The sequence below is a fragment of the Eleutherodactylus coqui genome, chromosome 5, assembly GCF_035609145.1.
Source record: "Eleutherodactylus coqui strain aEleCoq1 chromosome 5, aEleCoq1.hap1, whole genome shotgun sequence".
In the NCBI taxonomy this organism is placed as follows: Eukaryota; Metazoa; Chordata; class Amphibia; order Anura; family Eleutherodactylidae; genus Eleutherodactylus; species Eleutherodactylus coqui.
This window is the reverse complement of record NC_089841.1, coordinates 182006210-182021069: the sequence shown is the minus strand read 5'-3', so window position 1 is coordinate 182021069 and position 14860 is coordinate 182006210. Positions and strand designations below refer to the sequence as shown.

The 14860-nt window shown below is 45.5% G+C and overlaps 1 protein-coding gene across 1 annotated transcript in view; it reads right to left on the bottom strand.

Moving 5' to 3' along the window:
* Positions 1–14860, bottom strand: part of MYO18B (myosin XVIIIB) — a 529330-nt gene that overhangs the window by 489895 nt on the left and 24575 nt on the right. The window contains exon 2 of the mRNA XM_066603908.1: positions 1037–1151. Coding sequence (XP_066460005.1) covers positions 1037–1073 — 37 coding nt within the window. The 5' untranslated portion in view covers positions 1074–1151. The remainder of the gene's footprint in view (positions 1–1036; positions 1152–14860) is intronic.

The following is a 14860-nucleotide window of genomic DNA, read 5'->3' as shown; positions in this document are numbered from 1 at the left end:
ATAGCTGCCTGATGGCCCATAAGATACTGTACTTTGGTGAATACAGCATGCAATGAGCAGTGATGTTAATGTATGTAAGTAATTTTGAAATACTGTATTTATACTGTATAAGCAATTGCATGATGATAAGAAAGTGTTAAGCTGGCTACATATATTAGGCTAAAGCCATCGTAAACCACCAATTTAAGTGCGTAAACCACCTATTTAAGTGAGAGCTCTTGACATTATTATGTCTATGGGGTCAGGCTGGCAGTCCCTGATGGCACTACAAAGGTGAAAGAATAATTGGACATGTTGAAGATAAGCTGTTGTCAGAGTTGTGCGGCCAAGGCTTCCCATTGAATTAAACATGCACATGTATTGTATTGTCAGAAGACATACCTGTTGACCGAAGGAACACGTGCCAATAGTTATGTAATGCATACGGTTGGCTACAGTCAATTGCCATGTGACAACATGATTTCCTACTAGATTGAAACACTGGTTCGCCATTTTTATGATGTGTGTGATTGATATAGCACTCTATCAAGGAGCCTAAAGCGACAATTCTGAATAACTATTGTCATCTTATGACCATATAGAGATGGTTACCCTTCAGTCTGCTCTACACAGAGAGATATTTTGGTTTCATCCAGTATAAGAGCTTCCAACAATGAGATGTTTTGATCAGTGGAAGTGGTACAGAAAAGATCCGATCTCACTGTACAATATATGGTCTATTTCAGAATAAAGCCAATATAAGTTGCTAAAGCTGTCCATATATTTAGTTACAGTAACTATTAATGACTATCCTTATTTCTATTATATCATAAATATTAGTTTCAACCAATGGAAAGGTTATTTCATCCTGGACAAGTTATGGAGAGGGATAGGGTTATCTTTATCTTGGAGGGTTAGACTGTGATGTAAGTTGGCTCTCAAGTTACAAAGATTGCTAATAGGCCTGCCTTATTCCATATGTGAAATGCCCTTGTAATGATATAAGCATGCAGGTTAAGGGTAATAGGTCTTTGTGCTAGAGAAGTGAGACTTTCCTTCTGTTCCCACAGTGCAAGGCGTGAGGAGATAGCCATGCTGTTACTGTCTGGAGGTGGCTTGTTGCTTCAGGAGTGAGGAATCAGGGCAAGTGAAACATTAGGCTTCAATCAACACTGGACAAACAGGATGAGGTGATATGGAGGGAAACAAGAAAAGAGAAATGATTAATTAGTAAACATGAATAATGGTAATTCATTATTATATGAATAGACATGAAAGAATATCACTTCCCAACCTCAGAACAACTAAATGGAAACTAGACAGCTTACATCTTATCCATTAAAAGCTATCAAAAATAATAAACCAATTGCGTAAAGAAGATTGTTTCATTGCAGAATAGGCTTACATGGAAAGTTGTAACACAATCACTTGGGTCTTACAGTGGCCATACACATTTGATAGAAGTTGGTTGATAGTTGAATAATGAATGAACAAACAATCATTCCCCTGATGCATCCATAAACATCTAAGCCCATAGTGGACATTGCTGTTATTCAAACTGGCCCTATAGTACATGTCCAATCACATCTATGGACAAAATAACTTTCTGGGAACATTTGGGGAAAATTATCTCATGTAAAGACCATTCATTAGAAATGAGCGAGCAGTAAAATGCTTGGGTCCTCGTTAGTCGAGTCGAGCTTTTCGTAAATTTCGAGAGCTCTATTCGAGTGACGAACCCCTTGTACTTCAGTAGGAGACTCGAGCATTTTTGTATGGGACCCACCGGTTGCTGAGCTTTTTTTTTTTTGGTCCCTCTAACTTTCTCTCTCTCTCTCTCCTCCACCAAGCCAGCCACAAACTACCGTTGACGTGCGCAGCGTCGAGGGGTCAAATCTGACACATCAGCGGCGTAGAGGGGCCAAAACTGGGGAGGTGTCGAACGCGGTGTGATGCTTGCTCGAGTAGCGAGCACCGTCGAATATGCTAATACTCGAATGAGCATCAAGCTTGGAAGAGTACGTTCGCTCAACTCTATCATTCATGGACTATCAACTATCAGCTAAAAATTTTAAACACTACCATCTTCTTTCCAGATAATGACAGTGTGCCATTAGTCAGCTAAAACGATTGCCACCCGATGATCATTTTGGGTGAAAACATCCAGTTTGTTCAACTTTAGACTAATGTGTATATGGTCACCTTAAATGTAAGTGCACCTACTAAGACCATCTATCATCAGTTATGTGGGTCCAGTTTGCTTAAGATGTGTAGACAATAATTTGACCCGGTAAAGTCTCCACCTCAAGTTCGATAGCATGATCTAAACAGCATTGTGTAGATCATTAGCTACAAATAGTTTACATCATATTACACATTTATATAATATATCAATGCTAAGAAAAATACTGGTCCTGTTCGATTCTACTGACCATCTTACTTTTAATATACACATCAGCAAAAGTCATTAGTCACCAGGAAATGCATCATAGAGTACGCTGGGCATTCACTGCAAGAACAGTAAGTGACCAATAATATGTGGCTGAGGTTGTTCATACATGTTTCTAGATGTTGTCACCATGTAACAAAGAAAATGGTTCCAGTGATGCAATCTTCAGCTAGTCCGCATCTTTTGACATTATGTATACATGTCTGGTGTATACAAAGAGGAATTTTGCTGACATTATAGTTTTACATTATATTTATGTTTATCTATATTACATTATAATACCTGGCACATAGGAAAAAGTGTCACTATTACCACATAGCAGGGGTCCCCAATCTTTTGTACCTTGTGAGCCACATCCAAATATGAGCAAAGTAGAAAAATACAGCTCAGAGTTTGTAGTTCGTGTTATACCATCCAATTTTGTATTTGCTGGTTTGGACATAACTGTAATAATGTAAATTGCCACTGCATTTGGTATAACCCAGGGCTAATGTGCAGAGCATGGGCCCACAAGCCACATGTGGCTGAACAGCGGCTAGTTGGGGAACACGCCATATAGACTAAGAACCAATAAAGAGTGAGCAGCGGCTAGTTGGGGAACACGCCATATAGACTAAGAACCAATAAAGAGTATGTATACTAGTACCAAAAATAATAATGGATTTAAAAAAATTGGGTGGCAGCCTCATATTTTACAAATGACTCATAGAAAAAGGAAAGAAGAACTTTAATCAGTTACTTTAAACAAGGCCACACTTTCACTAAGATGGTTTATTACTAGAGATGAGCGAGCACCAAAATGCTCGGGTGCTCGTTACTCGGGACGAAATTATCGCGATGCTCGAGGGTTCGTTTCGAGTAACGAACCCCATTGAAGTCAATGGGCGACCCGAGCATTTTTGTATTTCGCCGATGCTCGCTAAGGTTTTCATGTGTGAAAATCTGGGCAATTCAAGAAAGTGATGGGAACGACACAGCAATGGACAGGGCAGGCGAGGGGCTACATGTTGGGCTGCATCTCAAGTTCACAGGTCCCACTATTAAGCCACAATAGCGGCAAGAGTGGGCCCCCCCCCCCTCCCAAAAACTTTTACTTCTGAAAAGCCCTCATTAGCAATGCATACCTTAGCTAAGCACCACACTACCTCCAACAAAGCACAATCACTGCCTGCATGACACTCCACTGCCACTTCTCCTGGGTTACATGCTGCCCAACCGCCCCCTCTCCCCCCCACAGCGCACACCAAAGTGTCCCTGCGCAGCCTTCAGCTGCCCTCATGCCACGCCACACTCATGTCTATTTAGAAGTGCGTCTGCCATGAGGAGGAACCGCAGGCACACACTGCAGAGGGTTGGCACGGCTAGGCAGCGACCCTCTTTAAAAGGGGCGGGGCGATAGCCCACAATGCTGTACAGAAGCAATGAGAAATATAATCCTGTGCCACCGCCATCAGGAGCTGCACACGTGGGCATAGCAATGGGGAACCTATGTGCCACACACTATTCATTCTGTCAAGGTGTCTGCATGCCCCAGTCAGACCACGGTTTTTAATTCATAGACACAGGCAGGTACAACTCCCTATTGTGAAGTCCCTGTGGACCGACAGCATGGGTGGCTGCCTGGAACCCACCGGCGGTACATAAAAATATCCCATCATGCAGTGCCCATCACAGCTGAGGTAGTAATGTCATGTTTAATGCAGGTGGGCTTCGGCCCACACTGCATGCCCCAGTCAGACTGGGGTTCTTTACAAGTGGAAACAGATGCATTTATAATTCCCTGTGGACCCACAGCATGGGTGGGTGCCAGGAAGCCACCGGCGGTACATAGAAATATCCCATTGCATTGCCCAACACAGCTGAGGTAGTAATGTCGTGCTTAATACAGGTGGGCTTCGGCCCACACTGCATGCCCCAGTCTGACTGGGGTTCTTTACAAGTGGACAGATGTAGGTTAAACTCCGTGTGCACCTACAGCATGGGTGGCTCCCTGGAACCCACCGGCGATACACAAAAATATCCTATTGCATTGCCCAACACAGCGGATGTAACATCAGCTGTAATGCAGGTGGGCTAAAAATTCATTTGATTACACTGTAGGCGAGGGCCCACAAAAATTGCTGTATCAACAGTACTAATGTACATCAAAAGAATTGGCCATGGCCAACCAAGAGGGCAGGTGAAACCCATTAATCGCTTTGGTTAATGTGGCTTAAGTGGTAACTAGGCCTGGAGGCAGCCCAGTTTAACGAAAAATTGGTTCAAGTTAAAGTTTCAACGCTTTTAAGAGCATTGAAACATATAAAAATTGTTTAGAAAAATTATATGAGTGAGCCTTGTGGCCCTAAGAAAAATTGCCCGTTCAGCGTGATTACGTGAGGTTTCAGGAGGAGGAGCAGGAGGAGGAGGAGGAATATTAGACACAGATTGATGAAGCAGAAATGTCCCCGTTTTGGATGGTGAGAGAGAACGTAGCTTCCATCCGCGGGTGCAGCCTACGTATTGCTTAGGTATCGCTGCTGTCCGCTGGTGGAGAAGAGAAGTCTGGGGAAATCCAGGCTTTGTTCATCTTGATGAGTGTAAGCCTGTCGGCACTGTCGGTTGACAGGTGGGTACGCTTATCCGTGATGATTCCCCCAGCCACACTAAACACACTCTCTGACAAGACGCTAGCCGCAGGACAAGCAAGCACCTCCAGGGCATACAGCGCGAGTTCAGGCCACGTGTCCAGCCTCGACACCCAGTAGTTGTAGGGGGCAGAGGCGTCACGGAGGACGGTCGTGCGATCGGCTACGTACTCCCTCACCATCCTTTTACAGTGCTACCGCCGACTCAGCCTTGACTGGGGAGCCATAAAGCTGGCAAAGGCCTTGGATAATGTTCCCCTGCCTGCGCTGTACATGCTGCCTGATCTCTGCGCCTCCCCTGCTACCTGGCCCTCGGAACTGCGCCTTCTGCCACTAGCGCTGTCGGATGGGAAGTTTACCATCAGTTTGTCCACCAGCGCCCTGTGGTATAGCATCATTCTCGAACCCCTTTCCTCTTCGGGAATGAGAGTGCAAAGGCTCTCCTTATACCGTGGATCGAGCAGTGTGTACACCCAGTAATCCGTAGTGTCCAGAATGCGTGTAACGCGAGGGTCACGAGAAAGGCATCCTAACATGAAGTCAGCCATGTGTGCCAGGGTACCTGTACGCAACACATGGCTGTCTTCACTAGGAAGATCACTTTCAGGATCCTCCTCCTCCTCCTCTTCCTCCTCCTCAGGCCATACACCCTGAAAGGATGACAGCCCAGCAGCATCTGTACCCTCAGCAGTGGGCCAAGCTGTCTCTTCCCCCTCCTCCTCATCCTCCTCATGCTCCTCCTCCTCCTCAACGCGCTGAGATATAGACAGGCGGGTGCTCTGACTATCCAGCGACATACTGTCTTCCCCCGGCTCTGTTTCCGAGCGCAAAGCGTCTGCCTTTATGCTTTGCAGGCAACTTCTCAAGATGCATAGCAGAGGAATGGTGACGCTAATGATTGCAGCATCGCCGCTCACCACCTGGGTAGACTCCTCAAATTTTCCAAGGACCTGGCAGATGGCTGCCAACCAGGGCCACTCTTCTGTAAATAATTGAGGAGGCTGACTCCCACTGCGCCGCGCAAGTTGGAGTTGGTATTCCACTATAGCTCTACGCTGCTCATAGAGTCTGGCCAACATGTGGAGCGTAGAGTTCCACTGTGTGGGCACGTCGCACAGCAGTCGGTGCACTGGCAGATTAAACCTATGTTGCAGTGTCCGCAGGGTGGCAGCGTGCGTGTGGGATTTGCGGAAATGTGCGCAGAGCTGGCGCACCTTTCCGAGCAGGTATGACAAGTGGGGGTAGCTTTTCAGAAAGCGCTGAACCACCAAATTAAAGACATGGGCCAGGCATGGCACGTGCGTGAGGCTGCCGAGCTGCAGAGCCGCCACCAGCTTACGGCCGTTGTCACACACGACCATGCCCGGTTGGAGGCTCAGCGGCGCAAGCCAGTGGTCGGTCTGCTCTGTCAGACCCTGCAGCAGTTCGTGGGCCGTGTGCCTCTTCTCTCCTAAGCTGAGTAGTTTCAGCACGGCCTGCTGACGCTTGCCCACCGCTGTGCTGCCACGCCGCGTGACACCGACTGCTGGCGACGTGCTGCTGATACATCTTGATTGCGAGACAGAGGTTGCGTTGGAGGAGGAGGAGGAGGAAGGTGCTTTAGTGGAGGAAGCATACACCGCCGCAGATACCACCACCGAGCTGTGGCCCGCAATTCTGGGGGTGGGTTGGACGTGAGCGGTCCCAGGCTCTGACTCTGTCCCAGCCTCCACTAAATTCACCCAATGTGCCGTCAGGGAGATATAGTGGCCCTGCCCGCCTGTGCTTGTCCACGTGTCCGTTGTTAAGTGGACCTTGGCAGTAACCGCGTTGGTGAGGGCGCGTACAATGTTGCGGGAGACGTGGTCGTGCAGGGCTGGGACGGCACATCGGGAAAAGTAGTGGCGACTGGGAACCGAGTAGCGCGGGGCCGCCGCCACCATCATGCTTTTGAAAGCCTCCGTTTCCACAAGCCTATACGGCAGCATCTGTAGGCTGATCAATTTTGCAATGTGCACGTTTAACGCTTGAGCGTGCGGGTGCGTGGCGTCGTACTTGCGCTTGCGCTCAAACTGTGGCACTAGCGACGTCTGGACGCTACGCTGAGAGACATTGCTGGATGGGGCCGAGGACAGCGGAGGTGATGGTGTGGGTGCAGGCCAGGAGACGGTAGTGCCTGTGTCCTCAGAGGGGAGTTGGATCTCAGTGGCAGGTTGGGGCACAGGGGGAGAGGCAGTGGTGCAAACCGGAGGCGATGAACGGGCATCGTCCCACCTTGTGGGGTGCTTGGCCATCATATGCCTGCGCATGCTGTTGGTGGTGCCTCCCCAGCTGATCTTGGCGCGACAAAGGTTGCACACCACTGTTCGTCGGTCGTCAGGCGTCTCTGTGAAAAACTGCCACACCGTAGAGCACCTTGACCTGTGCAGGGTGGCATGGCGCGAGGGGGCGCTTTGGGAAACAGTTGGTGGATTATTTGGTCTGGCCCTGCCTCTACCCCTGGCCACCGCACTGGCTCGGCCTGTGCCCACACCCTCACTTGGCCCTCCGCGTCCTCGGCCGCGTCCACATCCTCTAGGCCTACCCCTACCCCTCAGCATGCTGTATTACCAGTGATTTGATTTCCAAGGCAGGAAAGAAATTGGCGCAAGGCTGCACTCAACCGTAGCCGGTTGCGTCTGATTTTTTTACGTTCTCCACGCAGCACACACGTACCCAGAGCCCTTAGGACTGACACAGGCAGGCCAAATATAATTAATTCGCTTTTTTGCAAAGGGAGGGCCCCACTGCGGATATTCAATGAACAATACGTTTAATAACTGTGGTGTGGCCCTGAAAAAGTGTCACACAACTTTAGTGTAGCAGAGTTATTAACTCTGGCAGAGCAGGTATTTGCCAGTCAGGAAAGACAATGGCGCAAGCCTGCAGTAAACCGTAGCTGGTTGCGTTTGATTTTTGTACGTTCTCCACGCAGCACACACGTACACGGAGACCTTAGGACTGACACAGGCAGGCCAAATATAATTAATTGAATTCGCTTTTTTGCAAAGGGAGGGCCCCACTGCGGATATTCAATGAACAATACGTTTAATAACTGTGGTGTGGCCCTGAAAAAGTGTCACACAACTTTAGTGTAGCAGAGTTATTAACTCTGGCAGAGCAGGTATTTGCCAGTCAGGAAAGACAATGGCGCAAGCCTGCAGTAAACCGTAGCTGGTTGCGTTTGATTTTTGTACGTTCTCCACGCAGCACACACGTACACGGAGACCTTAGGACTGACACAAGCAGGCCAAATATAATTTTTTCGCAAATTTGCAAAGGGAGGGCCCCACTGCGGATATTCAATGAACAATAACTGTGTTGTGGCCCTGCCTACACAATTCTGTCCCTGTAGTATCAATGGAGGGTGCAATGCTCTGCACAGACGATTTTTTGAAGAAAAAAAAATATGCAACACTGCTAACAGCAGCCAGCACAGTACTGCACACGGTTAAATTTGGCCCTAGAAAGGACCTTTGAGGTTCTTGAAGGCTACACTCACTCCTAACACTCTCCCTGCCTAAGCACCACTTCTGTCCCTAATGCCGGGTGCAATGCTCTGCACTGCCGATTTTGAGAAAAAAAAAATAAAAATTTCCACTGCTAACAGCAGCCTGCACACACGTAGATGTGGCCCTAAGAAGGACCGTTGGGGTTCTGGAAGCCTACACTCACTACAAATACTCTCCCTACAGCAACTCCAATAGAACAGCACTTTCCCTCACTAACTCACACGGCATCTGAGCCGAGCCGCGGGAGGGGCCGACTTTTATACTCGGGTGACATCTGATCGCCCCAGCCACTCACAGCAGGGGGGTGGTATAGGGCTTGAACGTCACAGGGGGAAGTTGTAATGCCTTCCCTGTCTTTCAATTGGCCAGAAAAGCGCGCTAACGTCTCAGAGAGGAAACTGAAAGTAACCGGAACACCGCGTGGTACTCGTTACGAGTAACGAGCATCCCGAACACCGTAATATTCGCACGAATATCAAGCTCGGACGAGTACGTTCGCTCATCTCTATTTATTACATAAGGCCAATAATGTCGGTAGGTGCATTATATACCTTTCTAAATACACTTTGCTTCTGTTCTTTTTTATGAAACATTATATTATTTAATCCCTTTGCACCCATTACATACATGTACATCATGGGAATAGAGATGAGCGAGCGTACTCGGTTCGGGTGTTTTTGCACTCGAGCACCGCTTTTTCCAAGTAACTGACTACTCGGACGAAAAGATTCGGGGGGCGCCGGGGGGCAGGGGGGTGGCGTGGTGGAGCAGGGTGTAGCAGTGGAAAACAGGGGGGAGCTCTCTCTCTCTCTCTTTACCCCCCCCCCCCCCCCACTCCCCTCTGCAACCCCCCCGCTCACCCCCGGCATCCCCCGAATCTTTTCGTCCGAATAGTCAGTTACTCGGAAAAAGCGGTGCTCGAGTGCAAAAACATCCGAACCGAGTATGCTCGCTCATCTCTACATGGGAAGCAAGAGGTTAAGGTAAAATGCCATCTATTTATGGCATGTAGATGGTACAGGCTCAGAAGCTAAGCCTATGCCATACATAGTGGGAGCTAGCTGTGACTGGCAGCTGTTTTCCGACTGTAACAGCAGAGAACACCGGCCATGCTGTTAACCTCTTACATGCCGTAATCTGTTAATCATGGCATGAATGAGATTAACCCCTTCCCTCCCCATGACGTAAGGGTATGTCATGGGAGCGGGGTACCTCCCGTACAATGACGTACCCTTATGTCATAGGGATAGCACGAGATCATAGCAGATCTCGCGCTATCCTGTAGTGGGAGCCGTCTGTCACTAGTAGCCGGCCTCCGGCTGCGACAGCGGGGGTATCAGAGATGCGCCCACCCGCTGTTAAGCCCTTCCCTGCCACAATCTAAGTAGATCACAGCAGGGAAAGGGTTCACAGAGGGAGCGCGCACCCTCTGTGACTTCAGCTGGCTCTTGCGATAACATCGCGAGAGCCCGGCTGGTTGCTATGGCAACAGGACGCCAGATACCGGCGTCCTGTATTGCCTTTGCCTAAGATCGCTATAATAAGCGACAAGGCATGGCAGGAGAGAAGTCCTGCCATGCCTTATCATAGTGAGCTTCAGTCCTGCAATGCAAGTCCCTCAGAGGGACACAGATTGTATGAAAAGAAGAGAAAAAGAACAAAAAATAAAAATGTAAAAAAAAAAGTTAAACCCTTTTTTATACTTTTTCTCATATTAGCATAAAAAAAAACAAAATCACACATATTTGGTATCGATGCATCCATAATGACACGTACAATAAATTGAACGCACTTTTTATCCTGCACCGCCAAAAGCGTTAAAAAACGCTAACAAAATGAGGCAAAATGCTAATTTTTAGCATTTTGCCTCCCAAAAAACGCAATAAAAGTGATTTAAAAAAACGTATGTACCCCAAAATGGTACCAATAAAAACTACAGCTCGTCTCGCAAAAAATAAGCCCTCACAGAGCTCCGTCCATGGAAAAATAAAAAAAGTTACAGAACTTTGAATGCAGTGATTTAGAAAAAAATAATAATTTCAAAAAAACAGGGTTTTTATTGTGGAAAAGTGGAAAAACCTAAAAAAATATAAGAATTTTGGTATCGTTGTAAACGTACCGACCCGCAGAAAAAAATGTAGTGTGTCATTTATGCTGCATAATTAACGCTTTAAAAAAAAAATCTATAGCAGAAGTTTTACAATGTAGTCTATGTACCCAAAAATGGTACCAATAAAAACTACAAATCGCCACGCAAAAACAAGCCCTTATACGACCGCGTCAACTGAAAAATAAAAAAGTTATGGCTTTTGAAAAATGAAGATGAAAAAATACAAAAAATCGTTTGGTCCTCAACCGGTTAACAAAGGGCTTCCCTTCTGTGATGTCATCGGTCCTCAGCCGTGAAATTACAGAATGTCAATGAGTTACCAGTACCGTATTTTATCTGAGTGATCACGAAATCGCAGGCTCAAGTCTCCTATAGGTACATAAAAAAAGTTTTAAAACAGTACCAAATAAATGGAAAAAAATTGTAGAAAATCTTTTTCGTGCACACTTTTAATCTTTGTTTAAAAAAAAATAAGATAAAAGACAAGTTTGTCATCATCAGCACAAGAAAACAAGGATCCAAATCATCACTATACAAGATTAATAGAAAAATGTAAAAGAAATTATAGGTTTTTGAATGCAAAAAAATTCTCAAAAAAGTTTCTATTGTGCAAAAGTGGAAAAAAAACATATAATTTTGTAATTTTGGTATTGTTGTAATCAGACCAACCCAAAGGAAAAAAGTTATGGTGTCATTTATACTGCATGATGAACGCCATGAAAGAAACAAAAAAAGGAAAATTTATGTTTTTTAAACGAGTTCCACCCAAATTAATAAAAGTTATACAATACATTATGTGTGCCCCAAAATGGGACCCAAAAAAGCTACAGCTCACCGCACAAAGAACAAGCCCTTACATGGCTATATAGGTGGAAGAGTAAAAAAGTTATGGCTTTTCAAAAGTGGATCTGAAAATAAAGAAAAAATTGAGTCATTAGGTCCAAATGAGGCCGTATCCTCAGGGTTAGACAGCAAGTAACACATTTTACAATCAACTATGCAATTTAGTAAGCCTAAGGATTATAATTGCACTATATGTGACACTACTAGAGGACACAGTGGTGAGACATGGGGCTATCTTTGAGGGGTTGATGTGACCTTTGTTAATCCCGCCTGACACTAAATCCTGCACTCCTTACAATGAGGTCTGCCAAATACTTGTTTCAGTTAATCATTAGCTAAAGGCTTCCAGTTTTACTTCTAGTGTATTCTCTATAGACCCAGTAGTCAGAGCCGTCAGCCAACAAAACCTGCCCAAAGGAAAACAACTTTACCCACACTTGTAAAATAAGCTTGTTTCCGAGTTTCATTATACAAGGTATATCCATTTTATTTTCCATCTCTTTCCAACTATGCAGAGAAAATGTATTCAGATGAGGATGATCTCATACTGTACCGAACATCATTAGCTTATAAGACATAAAAAATGTTGAGCACTCATTAGTTTTGCTAGCAATGTCCACTTGCATATATCTAATGTTGTCAAGAACCTTTAGGGCCATTTTCTGTTGGTATCTGGAATTATCAATGACATAATATGACGTGGAAAGCATTAGTTTTCATCATGGGGGTCCAGGTACTGAGACCCCTGACAAATTGCTAAAAACAAAACAGGCAGAATGGTTCATCTAAGTGCTGTGCCTATTCGGCCGTTCCATCACTATTTGGAGTGGAATACAGGCTCTGTAGAAAGCCTGTGGAGTCTATATATGTGTTGCAAAGGCAGCAAAATGGGCACTGCACTCAGTTGAGTACTTCTGCCCCTTAGTTCTGGCAATCAATGGGGTTCTCAACACACGGACCTCCACTGATCAAAACTCACTATGACGTATCAAAAGTTTTTAAAAAGTTGTTATACTTTTACTATTTCACCATTTTAACAGCTATTATTGGTAGCCATGCTTCATGGAAGGGGACTCTACTCTTAGACCAACTCTAGACCAAGTCATTGCTCACTACTATGTCTTAATCGTTAGTCACTGATTACTGGCTGCTGTTTTACAATCAACATTTGATGTAATGGGGACAACTTCAAACAATGCAGAACTAGACTTGGAATAGACACTAGGGTGTCTATTACTGTTTTAGTTTTGTTCCATCCATTACTGTTTTAGTTTAAGGTTTTTTTAAATTTTCATCCTTGTTCCAGTGTCCACCTTCTCTTAATTATCCAATGGCTGATTGTCCTAGGAACCAAAGCTGGATCTAGGAGTGTTTCACGAATTCTGTTTTATTTTATATGCAGCACTCTAAGCATTTAACCCAACAGCGAATTAACCAAAGAAAAGTGGTGTGCTTGAACAAGAAATCACTAACAATGGCAATGTGACTGCTACTAAATCCCTTAGCATCTATGTGGGAGTTACACTATGCTGGAAGTACTTACTGTATGGCTTACACACTAACCCAGAAAAGATTAAACTTTATTTACTGTCAACTAAACTCCTTTATTGACAATGCTAAAAACTATTCTCTAAGGTTCTAGTAACCAAAAAATTGCTCAAAAATGAACATATCAGAATGGCTGTACACAGTGCCTATTCTCCACATAACCATTAGCTGCCCCCAAAAGAATAGCAAAGTTTCCAAGTTAAATTACAGAAATTAATTTGTGTAAGCAAAGATTACTCTTTACATCCTTCATTTTCAAGCTGCACGCCCCTATTTGGGGGAAAAGTAGGCAGGCTGGTGGTTAGGGCATGGCCTCCACAGTCTGAGAGATTTACTATAATTTACATCAGTAACCAGTCTAAATTATAGCTGAAATTTACACCAACTAATAACTCACATATATTTGCTTTTCTATCCTGGGTACTGGCTAAAGATATGCCAAATTAGCATAACGTATTTTAATGCACTGTTGCTAAAGACTAGTGTAAGATCGACAGTTTTTAATTCCTCCCCTTGCCCCTCAATCTTTTGTGAGTTTGCACAAGGATTAGCCCAAATCCTGGAAGTCAACCAAAAACCTCTACAACCTAGTGAAGGCTAAACTACTATGGGTTACAAATAACTTAACTAAGAATACTCATGTCAACTTTCAGACAGTATGGTCACCTATGATGTCCTTCTTAAAAAGTGATTAATAACCTCTCAAGATGACATGCCGTTCAAGGGGATCTGAATGGATTTGGATCCTTACTAGAGATGAGCGAGCACCAAAATGCTCGGGTGCTCGTTACTCGGGACGAAATTTTCGCAATGCTCGAGGGTTCGTTTCGAGTAACGAACCCCATTGAAGTCAATGGGCGACCCGAGCATTTTTGTATATCGCCGATGCTCGCTAAGGTTTTCGTTTGTGAAAATCTGGGCAATTCAACAAAGTGATGGGAACGACACAGCAACGGATAGGGCAGGCGAGGGGCTACATGTTGGGCTGCATCTCAAGTTCCCAGGTCCCACTATTAAGCCACAATAGCGGCAAGAGTGCCCCCCCCCCCCCCCCGCACTGTCAGCGTAAAGATCGTTCTCCTCTGCCATAGCTGTAACAGCTGTGGCAAAGAAGAACGATGTTTGCCCATTGAATTCAATGGAGCGGCAATACAGCAGGTTCCACTGAAAGCAATGGGCTGCCGGCGTGCGCAGGGATGAATTGTCGGGAAGGGCTTAAATATATAAGCCCTTCCCTGCAATTCATCCAGAAATGTGTTACAATAAAAATATATACCGGCGTATAAAGCGACGGGGCGTATAAGACGACCCCCCAACTGTCACCTTATACGCCGGCAATACAGTGGAGCAAAGAATAAAAATCATTACTCACTTCTTCTGACGTTCTGCGGTGCTCCTGCAGGCTGTCGCTCCCTCCTGGTTCCCGGCAGAGCATTGCTTTCTGGACGCAGAGCTTGAAATCCCTGCCTCCAGAAACACAGCCAATCACAGCCATTCAATGACATCATTGTCATTGGCTGTGATTGGCTGAAGGCACGTGTGTTTCTGGAGGCAGGGATTTAAAGCCCTTCGTAGAGAAAGCAATGCTCTGCCGGGAACCAGGAGGGAGCGACAGCCTGCAGGAGCACCGCAGAACGTCAGAAGAAGTGAGTAATGATTTTTATTCTTTGCTCCACTGTATTGCCGGTGTATAAGGTGACAGTTGGGGGGTCGTCTTATACGCCCCGTCGCCTTATACGCCGGTATATATTTTTATTGTAACACATTTCTGGAT